General features: G+C 46.1%; 1 protein-coding gene across 1 annotated transcript in view; it reads right to left on the bottom strand.

Moving 5' to 3' along the window:
* Positions 1 to 20,922, bottom strand: part of LOC110489366 (protein 4.1) — a 106,242-nt gene that overhangs the window by 37,808 nt on the left and 47,512 nt on the right. The window contains 7 exon segments of the mRNA XM_090227465.1: positions 238 to 300; positions 1,468 to 1,515; positions 4,979 to 5,062; positions 7,077 to 7,333; positions 19,666 to 19,754; positions 19,756 to 19,813; positions 19,913 to 19,935. Coding sequence (XP_090083591.1) covers positions 238 to 300; positions 1,468 to 1,515; positions 4,979 to 5,062; positions 7,077 to 7,333; positions 19,666 to 19,754; positions 19,756 to 19,813; positions 19,913 to 19,935 — 622 coding nt within the window.

Raw genomic sequence — 20,922 nt, 5'->3', positions numbered from 1 at the left:
GAGAGCATGCAGAGAGAGAGAGAGAGAGAATGCAGAGAGAGAGAGAGAGAGAATGCAGAGAGAGAGAGAGAGAGAATGCAGAGAGAGAGAGAGAGAGAATGCAGAGAGAGAGAGAGAGAGAATGCAGAGAGAGAGAGAGAGAGAGAGAGAGAGAGAGAGAGAGAGAGAGAGCGAGCATGCAGAAACAAACAAACAGTCAGAGATAAAATAAGATGTATTCTAGAGTGTGATACAAACCTCCAACATTAAATTGCTATGCCTGATATAAATAGTTTCACCCTCAAGTTTCTTAGCTCTTTTCTGAAAAAAACAACAACAACAAAAACAACAACAAAAACAAAACAAAAAGAATAGAAAAAAAACAGGAACAAGTTGGTCTCCAGAAAGATGTGGAATTGCAATTCTTTATTCTCCTTTATTTTTTATTACTTTTACTGTTTGACTTGCAAGCGATTGCTTCCGCTAAGGGTGCATTCGTTCCTGATGGTGGGAGAAGTGGGTGATGGATCAAATCATAGATGCTATGGGAAGTGCATTGAGCCAGAGTGCAAAGGTCAATGGGGTGTTGGTGGTCACCAGTGGAGACTGTTTGTCGGGAACACAGCTACCAAAAATCTGGTGGGTTTCTGTATTTCAGGACTAACTGTGAGAGAGGATGAAAATGTTGACAGATAAATCCATCATATACATTCAGTACATGCTGTGGCTGAGGTAGGAGTAGTAGTGCATTATCATTGTGCATTATCAGTTGTTATGCATTACCCAAAGCATCATTCATTGACTCATTTCATTGACTCTTCCTAAGGAGGCAGACAAGTGCAGCTGAGGGCTTTCCTCATTATACTGTCTAGAGCACAGGCATGGTCAATCCAGGTTCATTCACTTAACAGGTACCTCATTCGTTTTGGTTTATCTCTCTAGTCTCTCTAGTTCTACTCGGTGAAGACTTATGTCCTATAACAGTAGAGCTTGATGTATTGCCTCTGCATGAGGTAACAGCAATGCTGATACAGGCGTGTAACAGAGCCTCCGCCTATTGCTTTCAAAACAAATGGAAGTAAATAGAGAGAAAAAACAAACACATTTTCCGTCTCCGTAATCTGTCCAAAGAAGTCTTTGATCAGTGTTTAGTCGTTACGAAAAGGTAAGTCCACAGCCACACAGTGTTCTCTTGTATAACCACACTGTACAGTAGATATACAAGGCTGGAGGACAGAGAAACAACAACAACAAAAAAAACATTATGAACAAACAAAAATGGTTTGTATTTTTTTTTCTCTTTTGCAATAGAAATAGTTTCAAAGAAAGGGAGAGATGCGAGGATGAGGATGGTGACTCATGCGATACACTGAGGGTGTGTCCCAAAATGGCACCCTATTCTCTATAGGCTCTGGCCAAAAGTAGTGCGCTACATAGGGAATAAGGGTGCCATTTGGGACACAGATTAACTGTAGACAGATATCTAACCTTCCTCACTCGCACCGTCTCCGTGTCGGTTCTCTCTCGGGACGAATGCTGCTGACCACCCCCCAGACGAGGGAAGAGAGAGGCAGAAACAGTAAGGTTAGAGCCCCATGAGTCTGTTTCAAACCCAAATCAACACTTTAGTCTGACAGACATTTGCTAGAACAAAAATCTAATTTAACAACCCCGACCCCATGTATCAATATTTTAGATGTACACACATATGGTAATATATTTAAAAAAAAATGAAACATGTGTCTCATGTTGCGGATCCCCAAAACGTATCAATGTTTTATTAGTTTAGTCAGACACACATACAGTAACATCACGCGTCTCATGTTTGAACCCGCTTCACGTATCAATAGTTTAGTCAGACACTCAACGAGCTGTATAAGGCCATAAGCAAACAAGAAAATGCTCATTCAGAGGCAGCACTCCTAGTGGCCGGAGACTTTAATGCAGGGAAACTTAAATCCATTTTACCTCATTTCTACCAGCATGTTAAATCTGCAACCAGAGGGGGAAAAAAAAAACCTCTAGACCACCATTACTCCACACACAGAGACGCGTACAAAGCTCTCCCTCTCCCTCCATTTGGCAAATCTGACAATAATTATATCCTCCTGATTCCCGCTTACAACCAAAAACTAAAGCAGTATGTACCTGTGACTTGCTCAATACGGAAATGGTCAGATGACGCAGATGCTAAGCTACAGGACTGTTTTGCAGCACAGACTGGAATATGTTCCGGGATTCATCCGATGGCATTGAGTTGTACACCACATCAGTCACTGGCTTCATCAATAAGTGCATCGATGACATTGTCCCCACAATGACTGTATGTACATACCCCAACAAGTAGCTATGGATTACAGGCAATATCCTCACCGAGCTAAAGGGTAGAGCTGCTGCTTTCAGAAAGCAGGATAAAAGGAGCACCTATGTGAGAATGCTGTTCCGTGTCCGTGTCCTACATCATAGTCCCCACAAAGCTCATCACTAAGCTAAGGATCCTGGGACTAAACACCTCCCTCTGCAACTGGATCTTGAACTTCTTGAAGTGCCGCCCCCAGGTGGTAAGGGTAGGCAAAAAACACGTCTGCCACGCTGATCCTGAACACGGGAGCCCCTCAGGGGTGTGTGCTTAGTCCCCTCCTCTACTCCCTGTTCACCCATGACTGCGTGGCAAAGCACGACTCCAACACCATCATTAAGTTTGCATACGAAACAACGGTGGTAGGCCTGATCACCGACAACGATGAGACAGCCTATAGGGGGAAGATCAGAGACCTAGCAGAGCACGCCCCCATTCTCATCAACGGGGCTGTAGTGGAGCAGGTTGAGAACTTCAAGTTCCTTGGTGTCCACATCACTAACAAACTATCATGGTCCAAACACACCAAGACAGTCGTGAACAGGGCACGACAATGCCTATTCCCCCTCAGGAAACTGAAAAGATTTGGCATGGGTCCTCATATCCTCAAAACGCATCACCGCTTGGTATGGCAATTCCTCGGCCTCCGACCGCAAGACGCTACAGAGGGTAATGCGTACGGCCCAGTACATCACTGGGGCCAAGCTTCCTGCCATCCAGGACCTCTATACCAGGCGGTGTCAGAGGAAGGCCCTAAAAATAACCAAAGACTCCAGCCACCCTATTCAGAGACTGTTCTCTCTGCTACCACACGGCAAGCGGTACTGAAGCGCCAAGTTTAGGTCCAAAAGGATTTTTAACATCTTCTACCCCCCCAAGCCATAAGACTCCTGAACAGCTAATCAAATGGCTACCTGGACTATTTGTATTGACCCCCCCCCCCCTCCCTTTTTTTACGCTGCTGCTACTCACTGTTTACCCCTACCTACATGTACATATTACCTCCATTACCTCGCCTAACCTGTACCCCCGCACGTTGACTCGGCAATGGTACCCCCTATCGTTATTTTAGCTCTTTTATTTTTCACTTTAGTTTATTTAGTAAATACATTTCATATTTTTTCTTAAAAATGGCATTGTTGGTTAAGGGCTTGTAAGTAAGCATTTCACTGTTGTATTCGGCGCATGTGACAAATAACATTTGATTTGATACAGTAGAGAGACTCACAGCTGCCGTGAGTCTGGCATACGAGACTACACATACAGTAGAGAGACTCACAGCTGCCGTGAGTCTGGCATGAGAGACTACACATACAGTAGAGAGACTCACAGCTGCCGTGATTCTGGCATGAGAGACTACACATACAGTAGAGACTCACAGCTGTCGTGAGTCTGGCATGAGAGAATACACATACAGTAGAGAGACTCACAGCTGCCGTGAGTCTGGCATGAGAGACTACACATACCGTAGAGAGACTCACAGCTGCTGTGAGTCTGGCATGCGAGACTACACATACAGTAGAGAGACTCACAGCTGCCGTGAGTCTGGCATGAGAGACTACACATACCGTAGAGAGACTCACAGCTGCTGTGAGTCTGGCATGCGAGACTACACATACAGTAGAGAGACTCACAGCTGCCGTGAGTCTGGCATGAGAGACTACACATACAGTAGAGAGACTCACAGCTGCTGTGAGTCTGGCATGAGAGACTACACATACAGTAAAGAGACTCACAGCTGCCGTGAGTCTGGCATGAGAGACTACACATACCGTAGAGAGACTCACAGCTGCTGTGAGTCTGGCATGAGAGACTACACATACAGTAAAGAGACTCACAGCTGCCGTGAGTCTGGCATGAGAGACTACACATACAGTAGAGAGACTCACAGCTACCGTGATTCTGGCATGAGAGACTACACATACCGTAGAGAGACTCACAGCTGCCGTGAGTCTGGCATGAGAGACTACACATACAGTAGAGAGACTCACAGCTGCCGTGAGTCTGGCATGAGAGACTACACATACCGTAGAGAGACTCACAGCTGCTGTGAGTCTGGCATGCGAGACTACACATACAGTAGAGAGACTCACAGCTGCCGTGAGTCTGGCATGCGAGACTACACATACCGTAGAGAGACTCACAGCTGCTGTGAGTCTGGCATGCGAGACTACACATACAGTAGAGAGACTCACAGCTGCCGTGAGTCTGGCATGCGAGACTACACATACCGTAGAGAGACTCACAGCTGCCGTGAGTCTGGCATGAGAGACTACACATACAGTAGTAATACTAATGTTATGGTTGTAACCCTCCACAAGTATATTTTAGTCAGACACAAACAGACAGACAGACAGATGTTAAAACCCCAGCCATCGGTATTTTAGACAGACAGACGTTAAAACCCCAGCCATCGGTATTTTAGAGACACAGACAGACAGACAGACAGACAGACAGACAGACAGTACTAATGTCTCTTAGTATTATAACCCTCCCCATGTATATATTAGTCAGACTCATACAGTCGGTATGTGTCTAATGTTAAAACCAAGGCCCCAAGTATTCATATATCAGTCACATGCATACAGTTGGTACACGCGTCTCATGCTGTGCTAGCTAGGCGTCGATAAGGCCACAAACCTGGCTCTTTCTCTCTCTCTCTGTCCCGTTGGTGGTGGTGGTGACTGCAGGGGCATGATGCCTACTCCTCCTGGCTCCCTCCCTCTGCAGTGGTGGCATATCACACAGACAGCTCAGAGCTCACGCACTACAGTGGTCTGCCAACAGGGCGGCGCTGCTATGCTCTAACTGGAGCACAGGCTTTTGGTACACCCAAATGAGGTCTATGGATACGCCTCCCATTGTTAAACAGTGATACTCTATAAAGCCTAAATACAGTTGAAGTCGGAAGTTTACATACACCTCAGCGAAATACATTTAAACTCAGTTTATTTTACAATTCCTGACATTTAATCCTAGTAAAATGTCCCTGTCTTAGGTTAGTTAGGATCACCACTTTATTTTAAGAATGTGAAATATCAGAATAATAGTAGAGAGAATTATGTATTTTAGCTATCATTTCTTTCATCACATTCCCAGTGGGTCAGAAGTTGGGTCAAATGTTTCGGGTAGCCTTCCACAAGCAACCCATAATAAATTGGGTGAATTTTGGTCCATTCCTCCTGACAGAACTGGTGTAACTGAATCAGGTTTGTAGGCCTCCTTGCTTGCTCTCAAACGCTTTTTCAGTTCTGCCCACAAATGTTCTATGGGATTGAGGTCAAGGCTTTGTGATGGCCACTCCAATACCTTGACTTTGTTGTCGTTAAGCCATTTTGCCACTAGTTTGAAAGTATACTTGGGGTCATCGTTCATTTGGAAGACCCATTTGCAACCAATCTTGAACTTCCTAACTGATGTCTTGAGATGTTGCTTCAATATATCCACATAATTTTCCTACCTCATGATGCCATCTATTTTGTGAGGGGCACCAGTGCCTCCTGCAGCAAAGCACCTCCACAACATAATGCTGCCAGCCCCGTGCTTCACGGTTGGGATGGTGTTCTTCGGCTTGCAAGCCTCCCCCTTTTTCCTCCAAACATAACAATGGTCATTATGGCCAAACAGTTCTATTTTTGTTTCATCAGACCAGAGGACATTTCTTCAAAAAGTACAATCTTTGTCCCCATGTACAGTTGCAAACCGTAGTCTGGCTTTTTTATGGCTGTTTTGGAGCAGTGGCTTCTTCCTTGCTGAGCGGCCTTTCAGGTTATGTCGATATAGGACTCGTTTTACTGTGGATATAGATACTTTTGTACCTGTTTCCTCCAGTATCTTCACAAGATCCTTTGCTGTTGTTCTGGGATTGATTTGCACTTCTCGCACCAAAGTACGTTCATCTCTAGGACACAGAACGCGTCTCCTTCCTGAGCGGTATGATGCGTGTTTATACTTGTGTACTATTGTTTGTACAGATGAACATGGTACCTTCAGGTGTTTGGAAATTGCTCCCAAGGATGAACCAGACTTTTGGAGGTCTACAATATTTTTTCTGAGGTCTTGGCTTATTTATTTTGATTTTCCCATGATGTCAAGCAAAGAGGCACTGAGTTTGAAGGTAGGCCTTGAAATACATCCACAGGTACACCTCCAATTTACTTAAATTATGTCAATTAGCCTATCAGAAGCTTCTAAAGTCATGACATCATTTTCTGGAATTTTCCAAACTGTTTAAAGGTACAGTCAACTTAGTGTATGCAAACTTCTGACCCACTGGAATTGTGATACAGTGAATTATAAGTGAAATAATCTGTCTGTAAACAATTGCTGGAAAAATTACTTGTGTCATGCACAAAGTAGATGTCCTGACCGACTTGCCAAAACTATAGTTTGTTTGTTAACAAGAAATGGTTGAAAAACGTGGTTGAGTGGTTGAAAAACAGAGTGGAGTGGTTGAAAAACAGAGTTTTAATGACTCCAACCTAAGAGTATGTAAACTTCCGACTTCAACTGTACATGTGAACTGCTGTCTTGCATTTCAATTTGTTGTTAGCAATTCTGTCATCCTCGTGTAATCAACCTGGTTCAGTGAGTGACCAATTAAACACTGTACAATGTGTTCTGTAGTAGCGCTGATAGAAATTACATCATCATGCAGTGAGACAACATCCTGTTACATCCCAAGAGAGTTGCAGTGTGTCCTGGCCTGATTCAGTGAGCGTATGTATGTGTGTAATACCTTGAACTCTGGGGTGGACTGTGGTCTGGAGCTCTGTGTCTTGGAGACCTCTGTCACCTTGCTCTCCACCTTGGCCTCTTCCTTGGTCTTCCTCTCTGCTGAGCGGGACTTGCGCACCGTGGGGGTGGAGGCTTCTCGCCGCTCACCGCGGGGCAGGCCCGAGGTCACAGGGGATGGTGCGACATCCCCGGGAGAGATGGGGGACATGATGGGAGCACTGACAGGACGAGTGCTCTTGTCTGGAGTGGACACCATGGCTGTAGGGGAACGGGAGGAGTGGAGGGAGAGGAGAGGAGAGTTCACACTCAACATAATAAAACACACACACACACATACAGGCACACACACACATACAGGCACACACACACTCACACACACAGGCACACACACATACAGGCACACACACATACAGGCACACACACACACACGCACACACGCACACACACACACAGGCACACGCACATACAGGCACACGCACATACAGGCACACACACATACAGACACACACACACACAGGCACACACACACACACACACACACACACACACACACACACACACAGGCACACAGGCACACACACACACACACACACACACACAGGCACACACACTTCATAAAACATGTACAAATTGCCCCATACGGCACCGTATTGAAGGCAGTTACTCGTGTGACCACCAGGGCGCAGTGCAATTACATAGACTTGAGGCTGTACAGGTGGGTATGAGAGTTGGGACTGAGATTGGCTCTGGAGGAGGTGAACAATCCAACAACTCAAACCAGTCATCCTTTACTGGCACCGAAGAGAGGGAGAACCAATCACAGACAGCATCCTATGGCCTGAGACTGGTGGTATGTGACCAAACAAAGTGCCACACTTCTTTCTGTGGAAGTAGAATTCTTCTCTACGTATCTGCTGGAAAGCCAAGTAGGATTCTTCTCTACGTATCTGCTGGAAAGCCAAGTAGGATTCTTCTCTACGTATCTGCTGGAAAGCCAAGTAGGATTCTTCTCTACGTATCTGCTGGAAAGCCAAGTAGGATTCTTCTCTACGTATCTGCTGGAAAGCCAAGTAGGTTTCTTCTCTACGTATCTGCTGGAAAGCCAAGTATAATTCTTCTCTACCTATCTGCTGCAAAGCCAAGTAGATTTCTTCTCTACCTATCTGCTGCAAAGCCAAGTAGGATTCTTCTCTACCTATCTGCTGTAAAGCCAAGTAGGATTCTTCTCTACCAGCTGCTGCAAAGCCAAGTAACATTCTTCTCTACCAGCTGCTGTAAAGCCAAGTAGGATTCCTCTTTACCAGCTGCTGCAAAGCCAAGTAGAATTCTTCTCTACCTATCTGCTGCAAAGCCAAGTAGAATTCTTCTCTACGTATCTGCTGCAAAGCCAAGTAGCATTCTTCTCTACCTATCTGCTGCAAAGCCAAGTAGCATTCTCCTCTACCTATCTGCTGCAAAGCCAAGTAGAATTATTCTCTACCTATCTGCTGCAAAGCCAAGTAGAATTATTCTCTACCTATCTGCTGCAAAGCCAAGTAGAATTCTTCTCTACCTATCTGCTGCAAAGCCAAGTAGAATTCTTCTCTACGTATCTGCTGCAAAGCCAAGTGAGAACACAACGGGGCCAGGACAAGACATCCATAGCTGAGCAAAGTACTTCAGAGGAAGAAACAGACAATATCAAGCTGTGGTTATACAAGAGAAGCGTGTGGCGGGGGTCATGATATCCTCACAATGAGAAGTTTCCACTTGTGAAAGTTAAGACTATTAAGACTAGTATAATTGATAAAAAGTTAGACCCCATTCTTCTTCTTCTTCTTCTTCTGTAGCGTCGTAGAGTTATTTTAAGCCTTCTGCCATTTGCCACACGGAACAGTGGATGTCTTGGGACTGACGGGATCCCACAGGAAGTCGTATAGATTTGTCATTTAGTTCACACACAGGCTCAGCAGCTGCTGTGGCTAATAATGTAACATTGTCCTCTGGGAGCAAAGCAAAGCCACATATTGCAGTAGACATTTCGAGTTGACAACATAACACAGCAGCTTGTTAAGTCTGGCGTTGTCTCTTGAAGAACAAGGTCAGTCCCTGGGTGAGTAAGCGCAGGGTGGAGGGACTCTCCTTCAAGCTACTCTTCCTGTATGTGCTTGGGGTTTCTCAGGAACCAAAGCAAAGCCACATATTGCAGCAGACATTTCAAGCAGCGGGTCGTGGTCCATCAGCACAAACCATCAGTCCTGGTCCCTCAAGCCTGCTCATCCTATCCCCCAGGATGGTGGCTGTCTCCTGCTCTAACTCTGGATCTCCTCCTCCAGCAAGGCCAGCCTCTGGGGGCGTTCAGGGCTGTCTTTTGGGCCTCCACTCGCTCCCTCCTCTCCCTCGGGGCTCCGGCCCAAGGACCACCACTGCTACTGCAGCCAAGACTTTGGTCCACCAGCCACGGCTCTGTCAGGGTCTGGAGCATGAATTTGGGGAAAGTTAGGGGAGGTGAGGGGGCAGGGTTTGAAGGGGGTGAGGGGGCAGGTGTCCAACAGGACGAACCAGACATCCTTCTCTCTCTGAGACCTCCTGCCCCTACCACCTCCACCTCCACCTCAGCAGGAACATCAACAGCTGCTGAAGGTGTTGAGATCAATCATCATTACAGTAAAAAGGCTGTGATTAAAGATTTTTTTTAAAGATGATGGGACAAGACAAGCATCTTAGGGTCCTTGGTGATGGGTCTTAGGGTCCTTGATGATGGGTCTGAGGGTCCTTGATGATGGGACAAGACAAGCATCTTAGGGTCCTTGGTGATGGGTCTTAGGGTCCTTGATGATGGGTCTTAGGGTCCTTGATGATGGGTCTAAGGGTCCTTGATGATGGGTCTGAGGGTCCTTGATGATGGGTCTTAGGGTCCTTGATGATGGGTCTTAGGGTCCTTGATGATGGGTCTGAGGGTCCTTGATGATGGGACAAGACAAGCATCTTAGGGTCCTTGGTGATGGGTCTTAGGGTCCTTGGTGATGGGTCTTAGGGTCCTTGATGATGGGTCTTAGGGTCCTTGATGATGGGTCTTAGGGTCCTTGATGATGGATCTTAGGGTCCTTGATGATGGGTCTTAGGGTCCTTGATGATGGGTCTTAGGGTCCTTGATGATGGGTCTTAGGGTCCTTAATGATGGGTCTTAGGGTCCTTGAAATGCTCCTAATATAAAACCCATGTATTATCATTATGAAGACAGCAGCTGAGGCCATGAGCAGAGACAAATAAAGGACTGTGTTTTGGGCTGTACAGTACTTTAACAAAATCCATTGCACTGTACCGTGGTACAGCGACCAGCAGATGGCAATGTTGAGCTGAGAGCCGAGAGAGCAAGTTTGTCTTGTAATTCCAAATGTCCTGAAATTCGCAGTTCAGATACAGATTAGGAGGATCGATAAACAAGCTCCTCTGGTCCTCAGATCAGGAGGATAGATAAACAAATCAAATTTTATTAGTCAAATGTGCCGAATACCACAGGTGTAGTAGACCTTACAGTGAAATGCTTACTTACGAGCCCCTAACCAACAATGCAGTTAAAAAAAAATATGGATAAGAATAAGAGATAAAAGTAACAAGTAATTAAAGAGCAGCAGTAAAATAACCATATACAGTGCCTTGCGAAAGTATTCGGCCCCCTTAAACTTTGCGACCTTTTGCCACATTTCAGGCTTCAAACATAAAGATATAAAACTGTATTTTTTTGTGAAGAATCAACAACAAGTGGGACACAATCATGAAGTGGAACGACATTTATTGGATATTTCAAACTTTTTTAACAAATCAAAAACTGAAAAATTGGGCGTGCAAAACTATTCAGCCCCTTTACTTTCAGTGCAGCAAACTCTCTCCAGAAGTTCAGTGAGGATCTCTGAATGATCCAATGTTGACCTAAATGACTAATGATGATAAATACAATCCACCTGTGTGTAATCAAGTCTCCGTATAAATGCACCTGCACTGTGATAGTCTCAGAGGTCCGTTAAAAGCGCAGAGAGCATCATGAAGAACAAGGAACACACCAGGCAGGTCCGAGATACTGTTGTGAAGAAGTTTAAAGCCGGATTTGGATACAAAAAGCTTTAAACATCCCAAGGAGCACTGTGCAATCGATAATATTGAAATGGAAGGAGTATCAGACCACTGCAAATCTACCAAGACCTGGCCGTCCCTCTAAACTTTCAGCTCATACAAGGAGAAGACTGATCAGAGATGCAGCCAAGAGGCCCATGATCACTCTGGATGAACTGCAGAGATCTACAGCTGAGGTGGGAGACTCTGTCCATAGGACAACAATCAGTCGTATATTGCACAAATCTGGCCTTTATGGAAGAGTGGCAAGAAGAAAGCCATTTCTTAAAGATTTCCATAAAAAGTATTGTTTAAAGTTTGCCACAAGCCACCTGGGAGACACACCAAACATGTGGAAGAAGGTGCTCTGGTCAGATGAAACCAAAATGGAACTTTTTGGCAACAATGCAAAACGTTATGTTTGGCGTAAAAGCAACACAGCTGAACACACCATCCCCACTGTCAAACATGGTGGTGGCAGCATCATGGTTTGGGCCTGCTTTTCTTCAGCAGGGACAGGGAAGATGGTTAAAATTGATGGGAAGATGGATGGAGCCAAGTGCAGGACCATTCTGGAAGAAAACCTGATGGAGTCTGCAAAAGACCTGAGACTGGGACGGAGATTTGTCTTCCAACAAGACAATGATCCAAAACATAAAGCAAAATCTACAATGGAATGGTTCAAAAATAAACATATCCAGGTGTTAGAATGGCCAAGTCAAAGTCCAGACCTGAATCCAATCGAGAATCTGTGGAAAGAACTGAAAACTGCTGTTCACAAATGCTCTCCATCCAACCTCACTGAGCTCGAGCTGTTTTGCAAGGAGGAATGGGAAAAAATGTCAGTCTCTCGATGTGCAAAACTGATAGAGACATACCCCAAGCGACTTACAGCTGTAATCGCAGCAAAAGGTGGCGCTACAAAGTATTAACTTAAGGGGGCTGAATAATTTTGCACGCCCAATTTTTCAGTTTTTGATTTGTTAAAAAAAGTTTTAAATATCCAATAAATGTCATTCCACTTCATGATTGTGTCCCACTTGTTGTTGATTCTTCACAAAAAAATACAGTTTTATATCTTTATGTTTGAAGCCTGAAATGTGGCAAAAGGTCGCAAAGTTCAAGGGGGCCGAATACTTTCGCAAGGCACTGTATAATACAGGGGGGTACCGATACAGAGTCAATGTACAGGGGCACCGGGTATTTGAGGTACTATGTACATGTAGGTAGAATTATTAAAGTGACTATACATAGATGGCAACAGAGAGTAGCAGTGGCGTAAAGAGGGGGAGAGAGGGGAGGGGGCAATGCAAATAGTCTGGGTAACCATTTGAACATATTGTGTTCAGGAGTCTCATGGGGGTAGAAGCTGTTTAGAAGCCTCTTGGGTGGCTGGAGTCTTTTTAGGGCCATTCCTCTGACCAGCCCAGTGAGTTGGTCTGAGGGCCGGCTCCTCAAGAGAACACGTGTTCAGAACAGCAGGATTCTACTGCACATCACTGAGATGCTGACAAATATTGCAGCCAGACTCGCAACTAACAGAGAAGGAGGTTTTGAATAGGATTTCACGCTGAGAAGTAGAGGTAGGCTACTGAGAGCCAAGTCAACAGAATGCATGTTCATAACAGCATGCTTTTACAAAAGACTGCAAACTTGCAACTAAAAGAAAATGAGGTTTATTTTAATAGGCTTCAATACTGAACACGGTAGCTAAAAGCAACCAGGCGATACACCTTCCCTATCACCTTTCCTATCACCTTTCCTATTAAGTGTCTCGTGCAAATGGGGGAGATCATACAGTTTATTTCCCTGGACACACGCTACCCTCGAGTTCAAGACTCTTTGGCTCGCTGGACTGGTTGGCCATCACATTGTGTTCAGCTCACTGGACTGGTTGGCCGTCACACTGTTCATCTCACTGGACTGGTTGGCCGTCACACTGTGTTCAGCTCACTGGACTGGTTGGCCGTCACACTGTTCATCTCACTGGACTGGTTGGCCGTCACACTGTGTTCAGCTCACTGGACTGGTTGGCCATCACACTGTGTTCAGGTCACTGGACTGGTTGGCCATCACACTGTGTTCAGCTCACTGGACTGGTTGGCCACCACACTGTTCATCTCACTGGACTGGTTGGCCGTCACACTGTGTTCAGCTCACTGGACTGGTTGGCCGTCACACTGTTCATCTCACTGGACTGGTTGGCCGTCACACTGTGTTCAGCTCACTGGACTGGTTGGCCATCACACTGTGTTCAGGTCACTGGACTGGTTGGCCATCACACTGTGTTCAGCTCACTGGACTGGTTGGCCATCACACTGTTCATCTCACTGGACTGGTTGGCCGTCACACTGTGTTCAGCTCACTGGACTGGTTGGCCATCACATTGTTCATCTCACTGGACTGGTTGGCCGTCACACTGTGTTCAGCTCACTGGACTGGTTGGCCATCACATTGTTCATCTCACTGGACTGGTTGGCCGTCACACTGTGTTCAGCTCACTGGACTGGTTGGCCGTCACACTGTTCAGCTCACTGGACTGGTTGGCCACCACACTGTTCATCTCACTGGACTGGTTGGCCGTCACACTGTGTTCAGCTCACTGGACTGGTTGGCCACCACACTGTTCATCTCACTGGACTGGTTGGCCATCACACTGTGTTCAGCTCACTGGACTGGTTGGCCACCACACTGTTCAGCTCACTGGACTGGTTGGCCACCACACTGTTCAGCTCAACGGGTCTGAATCCCAAATAATACCCTAGCCTCTAGGTCGTACACTACATAACACTGTATGCATGATATCCCACTATATACACCCTATTACACCCACTATATACACCCTATTACACCCACTATATACACCCTATTACACCCACTATATACACCCTATATCCACTCTATGCCACTGTCTTCTCTCTCTGTCACTTCCTCTTCCCAGCTTGCTTGCTCTCCACTCACCCTCTCTCACACACATCATTACTCTCTCTCCCTCTCTCACCATCTGTCTTTCTTTCTCTATCTTGATCTCTCTCACCATCTGTCTCTCTCCTAATAAGCTTTTCTACTGTAGTCAGTTGTGTTGTAGCGTGGCACGCCATTCTACTCAGAGTCTATTCTAGTTGGTTCTAGAGTGGCACGCCATTCTACTCAGAGTCTATTCTAGTTGGTTCTAGAGTGGCACGCCATTCTACTCAGAGTCTACTCTAGTTGGTTCTAGAGTGGCACGCCATTCTACTCAGAGTCTACTCTAGTTGGTTCTAGAGTGGCACGCCATTCTACTCAGAGTCTACTCTAGTTGGTTCTAGAGTACCAGGCCATTCTACTCAGAGTCTACTCTAGTTGGTTCTATAGTGGCACGCCATTCTACTCAGAGTCTACTCTAGTTGGTTCTAGAGTGGCACGCCATTCTACTCAGAGTCTATTCTAGTTGGTTCTAGAGTGGCACGCCATTCTACTCAGAGTCTACTCTAGTTGGTTCTAGAGTGGCACGCCATTCTACTCAGAGTCTACTCTAGTTGGTTCTAGAGTGGCACGCCATTCTACTCAGAGTCTACTCTAGTTGGTTCTAGAGTACCAGGCCATTCTACTCAGAGTCTACTCTAGTTGGTTCTATAGTGGCACGCCATTATACTCAGAGTCTACTCTAGTTGGTTCTAGAGTGGCACGCCATTCTACTCAGAGTCTACTCTAGTTGGTCCTAGAGTGGCACGCCATTCTACTCAGAGTCTACTCTAATTGGTTCTAGAGTACCAGGCCATTCTACTCAGTCTACTCTAGTTGGTTCTAGAGTACCAGGCCATTCTACTCAAGTGTCTACTCTAGTTGGTTCTAGAGTACTAGGCCATTCTACTCAGAGTCTACTCTAGTTGGTTCTAGAGTGGCACGCCATTCTGCTCAGAGTCTACTCTAGTTGGTTCTAGAGTACCAGGCCATTCTACTCAGAGTCTACTCTAGTTGGTTCTAGAGTACCAGGCCATTCTACTCAGAGTCTACTCTAGTTGTTTCTAGAGTACCAGGCCATTCTACTCAGAGTCTACTCTAGTTGGTTCTAGAGTACCAGGCCATTCTACTCAGAGTCTACTCTAGTTGGTTCTAGAGTACCAGGCCATTCTACTCAGAGTCTACTCTAGTTGGTTCTAGAGTACCAGGCCATTCTACTCAGAGTCTACTCTAGTTGGTTCTAGAGTACCAGGCCATTCTACTCAGAGTCTACTCTAGTTGGTTCTAGAGTGGCAGGCCATTCTACTCAGTCTACTCTAGTTGGTTCTAGAGTGGCACGCCCTTCTACTCAGAGTCTACTCTAGTTGGTTCTAGAGTGGCACGCCATTCTACTCAGAGTCTACTCTAGTTGGTTCTAGAGTACCAGGCCATTCTACTCAGAGTCTACTCTAGTTGGTTCTAGAGTACCAGGCCATTCTACTCAGAGTCTACTCTAGTTGGTTCTAGAGTGGCACGCCATTCTACTCAGAGTCTACTCTAGTTGGTTCTAGAGTGGCACGCCATTCTACTCAGAGTCTACTCTAGTTGGTTCTAGAGTACCAGGCCATTCTACTCAGTCTACTCTAGTTGGTTCTAGAGTACCAGGCCATTCTACTCAAGTGTCTACTCTAGTTGGTTCTAGAGTACTAGGCCATTCTACTCAGAGTCTACTCTAGTTGGCTCTAGAGTGGCACGCCATTCTGCTCAGAGTCTACTCTAGTTGGTTCTAGAGTGGCACGCCATTCTACTCAGAGTCTACTCTAGTTGGTTCTAGAGTACCAGGCCATTCTACTCAGAGTCTACTCTAGTTGGTTCTAGAGTACCAGGCCATTCTACTCAGAGTCTACTCTAGTTGGTTCTAGAGTACCAGGCCATTCTACTCAGAGTCTACTCTAGTTGGTTCTAGAGTACCAGGCCATTCTACTCAGAGTCTACTCTAGTTGGTTCTAGAGTACCAGGCCATTCTACTCAGAGTCTACTCTTGTTGGTTCTAGAGTGGCAGTAAATGTCTCTTAAGAGAAAGTAAAGAAATAGAGAAGATATGTTGCAGACTCAGAGTGACATGACAGATTGTCTGACCAGGCCTCAGTGAGGTAAGGTCACAGGTCATGCATACTGTAGCCAAGTAGGAATGCATTTGACGTGAAACAGAAGTATTCAGGGGTTGATGCGGGACAGTGGGAGGGGTTAAAGGCCCTGTCTGAGGCCTGATTGGATACCTGAGAAAGGTGCAGGATTGGGATTGATGAGCACGGTGGTGGAGATGGAAGAGACAGGTTAAACCATGACAACAGATTAGGAGTCCTCGCTCCATGACTCCTTCACTTGTGTGACACTTAAAGAGACAGACTGGGAAGTGGTCACCAACATACATCGTCAACAAACACTTGTTTTCTCAACTGAGACGAACCTAAACCCATCATAACTTAGTGGAGCGGCGAGTTACGGAAGTAAAAACCGACGCGCGTATGAAACCAGCTCTGCCATGACTGAGGGAGTTAGCGGGTCGACAGCTGTGCAACAGGATCCTCTGTAGACAGCACACAGTGGAAGGTCCAGGATGAGACCGGCATCAGCACGGCAAAGGATTCAGCGATAACGTGGCAGAGAACATACTGTGCATGGAGAGTCAGAGAGGGAACCTGGAAATGACAGAGGAAGAGCAGTAGAATAGAGACTGGGACAGTCCATGAGGAATCTCTTTGTCGTCCTCTGTAGCTCAGTTGGTAGAGCATGACACTTTTAACGCCAGGGGTCTGGGTTCGTGTCCCGGGACCACCCAAACGTAAGAGTCGCTTTGGATTAAAAGCGTCTGCTAAACGGCATATATTTATTATATATTAGAATAATGCTTAGCGATAACGTGGTAGAAACATACTGTTACGTGGAGCATCGTCGGAGAGCCGCTTTCTACAGTATGACAGAGAAAGTTCAGCACACTGTCTCTGTACATCTTCTGAGGTCAGCTACATGGTAAGTAGGAGAACCGTCCTCAGAGTTATTCAGGTCAGGTATTCGGTCAGCTCCAGGATAAAACAGAACCGTCCTCAGAGTTATTCAGGTTAGGTACTGTACATACGCTGAATACATTATCTACAGCCAACCTGTACTGTACTGACTGGCTGGCCAGGGTTAAGGGTTTAGTGTTGAGACAGTGGTAGCAGACGCAGTTAGGTGGCAGATGGGGCTGCCAGAGCCCACAGGGAGTAGGACAGTGAATCTGTTTTGTGTGGTTACAATTAATCTGTGGCTTGTGCCCTGCCTTCCGTAAGTTGTCAAAATAAAAAAACAGATGTTACATCTGGAACGGTTACATAACGGAGAGTGTCCCAGATGAGAAGACCGAGAAGATGATGACGAGAAGGAGAGGAGGAGAGGAGGAGAGGAGAGGAGGGGAGAGAGGAGGAGATGAGAGAGGAGGAGAGGAGAGAGGAGGAGAGGAGAGGAGGGGAGAGAGGAGGAGAGGAGAGAGGAGGAGAGAGGAGGAGAGAGCGTCCCAGATGAGAAGGCCGAGAGGATGATGACGAGAAGGAGAGGAGAGAGGAGGAGAGAGTGTCCCAGATGAGAAGGCCGAGAGGATGATGACGAGAAGGAGAGGAGGAGAGGAGAGAGGAGGAGAGGAGAGAGGAGGGGAGGAGAGAGGAGGGGAGGAGAGAGTGTCCCAGATGAGAAGGCCGAGAGGATGATGACGAGAAGGAGAGAGGAGGAGAGGAGAGAGGAGGAGAGGAGAGAAGAGGGGAGGAGAGAGGAGGAGAGGAGCAGAGAGGAGGAGAGAAGGACTTAGCTAGTACCTCTTAGCAGTTGAGAAGAGGCTAGTATAGAGATGGTAAATAAACCCTGGAGTGGGCCAGTACAGTCACTGTACCTGAAGGTAATGTTCCTACAGAGGTGGGGGTTGATATGGTCCTGAAGGTAATGTTCAAACAGAGGTGGGGGTTGATATGGTCCTGAAGGTAATGTTAAAACAGAGGTGGGGGTTGATATGGTCCTGAAGGTAATGTTAAGACAGAGGTGGGGGTTGATATGGTCCTGAAGGTAATGTTAAAACAGAGGTGGGGGTTGATATGGTCCTGAAGGTAATGTTAAGACAGAGGTGGGGGTTGATATGGTCCTGAAGGTAATGTTAAGACAGAGGTGGGGGTTGATATGGTCCTGAAGGTAATGTTAAAACAGAGGTGGGGGTTGATATGGTCCTGAAGGTAATGTTAAGACAGAGGTGGGGGTTGATATGGCCCTGAAGGTAATGTTCAAACAGAGGTGGGGGTTGATATGGTCCTGAAGGTAATGTTAAAACAGAGGTGGGGGTTGATATGGTGCTGAAGGTAATGTTAAGACAGAGGTGGGGGTTGATATGGCCCTGAAGGTAATGTTAAGACAGAGGTGGGGGTTGATATGGTCCTGAAGGTAATGTTAAAACAGAGGTGGAGTTTGATATGGTCCTGAAGGTAATGTTAAGACAGAGGTGGGGGTTGATATGGTCCTGAAGGTAATGTTAAGACAGAGGTGGGGGTTGATATGGCCCTGAAGGTAATGTTCAAACAGAGGTGGGGGTTGATATGGTCCTGAAGGTAATGTTCAAACAGAGGTGGGGGTTGATATGGTAACCAGTCATCCTCTTCTTTCCTCTCTGGGAAGGGCTGAAGTACACACAGAGACTTGCCTCTTGCTGGTTAACAAGGACAAGTCGGTTACTTCACCACCCACACTACAAAGGCAGACCCCTCTCTCTCTCTCACACACACACACAGACACTCTCTCTCTCTCTCGCTCGCTCGCTCTCCCTCCCTCTCACACACACAAACTCTCTATCGCTCTCTCTCTCACACACACAAACTCTCTATCGCTCTCTCTCACACACACACAAACTCTCTATCGCTCTCTCTCACACACACACAAACTCTCTGCTCTCTCTCTCACACACACAAACTCTCTGCTCTCTCTCTCACACACACAAACTCTCTCTCTCTCTCGCTCTCACACACACTCTCGTTCTCACACACACTCTCTCTCTCGCTCTCTCTCTCGTTCTCACACACACTCTCTCTCTCTCTCTCTCTCTCTCGTTCTCACACACACTCTCTCTCTCTCTCTCTCTCTCTCTCGTTCTCACACACACTCTCTCTCTCTCTCTCTCTCTCTCGTTCTCACACACACTCTCTCTCTCTCTCTCTCTCTCTCGTTCTCACACACACTCTCTCTCTCTCTCTCTCTCTCTCTCGTTCTCACACACACTCTCTCTCTCTCTCTCACACACACTCTCTCTCTCACACTCTCTCTCTCTCTCTCTCTCTCTCGTTCTCACTCTCTCTCTCTCTCGTTCTCACACCCACCCTCCTCCTTTCTTTATTTTCTTTAATACATCCTTCCTTGCACCTTCCTTCTTCTCTTCCTCATGTTTCCTTCTTCTGATCAGACTCTCCTCCTCTTCTCTCTCTCTCTCTCTCCAGCACACAACTTCAACAGCACAGCCCCTCCTCCCTCCCTCCCTCCCCACCACACACAGTCCCATTACAAACCTTCGTCCATGCTGCGTGAGTTCCTCTGCTGGCCGAGCGTTGGAATAGGGGCTGGCCTGTCAATCATAGAGCTGGCCTGGCGGGTCTGGCTGGGTCCGCCCACTATAGCGGAACTTAGAACCCAGCACTAGGAACTTCCTGGGAGTGGAGCCACCTCAGTAGAGGTCAACCTGGAAATGGAGACAGAGGAACATTTATATAAATATCTATAAATACATAACTATAATATGTAACTTCCTGGGAGCGATAGCCACCTCAGTAGAGGTCAACCTGGGAAATGGAGACAGAGGAACATTTATATAAATATCTATAAATACATAACTATAATATGTAACTTCCTGGGAGCGATAGCCACCTCAGGAGAGGTCAACCTGGAAATTTACATTTTTACATTTGAGTCATTTAGCATATGCTTTTATCCAGATCGACTTAGATAAGACCAACCCCATACTACAGTCAGTTCATTCACTAAGGTAGATAAGACCAACCCCATATTACAGTCAGTTCATTCACTAAGGTAGGTAAGACAACCCCATATTACAGTCAGTTCATTCACTAAGGTAGATAAGACCAACCCCATACTACAGTCAGTTCATTCACTAAGGTAGATAAGACACCCCATATTACAGTCAGTTCATTCACTAAGGTAGATAAGACCAACCCCATATTACAGTCAGTTAATTCACTAAGGTAGGTAAGACAACCCCATATTACAGTCAGTTCATTCACTAAGGTAGATAAGACCAACCCCATACTACAGTCAGTTCATTCACTAAGGTAGGTAAGACCACCCCATATTACAGTCAGTTCATTCACTAAGGTAGGTAAGACCACCCCATATTACAGTCAGTTCATTCACTAAGGTAGGTAAGACCACCCCATATTACAGTCAGTTCATTCACTAAGGTAGATAAGACCCATATTACAGTCAGTTCATTCACTAAGGTAGGTAAGACACCCCATATTACAGTCAGTTAATTCACTAAGGTAGGTAAGACCACCCCATATTACAGTCAGTTCATTCACTAAGGTAGGTAAGACCACCCCATATTACAGTCAGTTCATTCACTAAGGTAGATAAGACCACCCCATATTACAGTCAGTTCATTCACTAAGGTAGATAAGACACCCCATATTACAGTCAGTTCATTCACTAAGGTAGATAAGACCACCCCATATTACAGTCAGTTCATTCACTAAGGTAGGTAAGACCACCCCATATTACAGTCAGTTCATTCACTAAGGTAGGTAAGACAC

Source organism: Oncorhynchus mykiss, chromosome 30, assembly GCF_057628025.1.
Source record: "Oncorhynchus mykiss isolate SJ-2025 chromosome 30, ASM5762802v1, whole genome shotgun sequence".
Classification (NCBI taxonomy): domain Eukaryota; kingdom Metazoa; phylum Chordata; class Actinopteri; order Salmoniformes; family Salmonidae; genus Oncorhynchus; species Oncorhynchus mykiss.
Note: the sequence above shows the minus strand (reverse complement) of the source record. Positions and strands in the feature narration are given on the sequence as shown.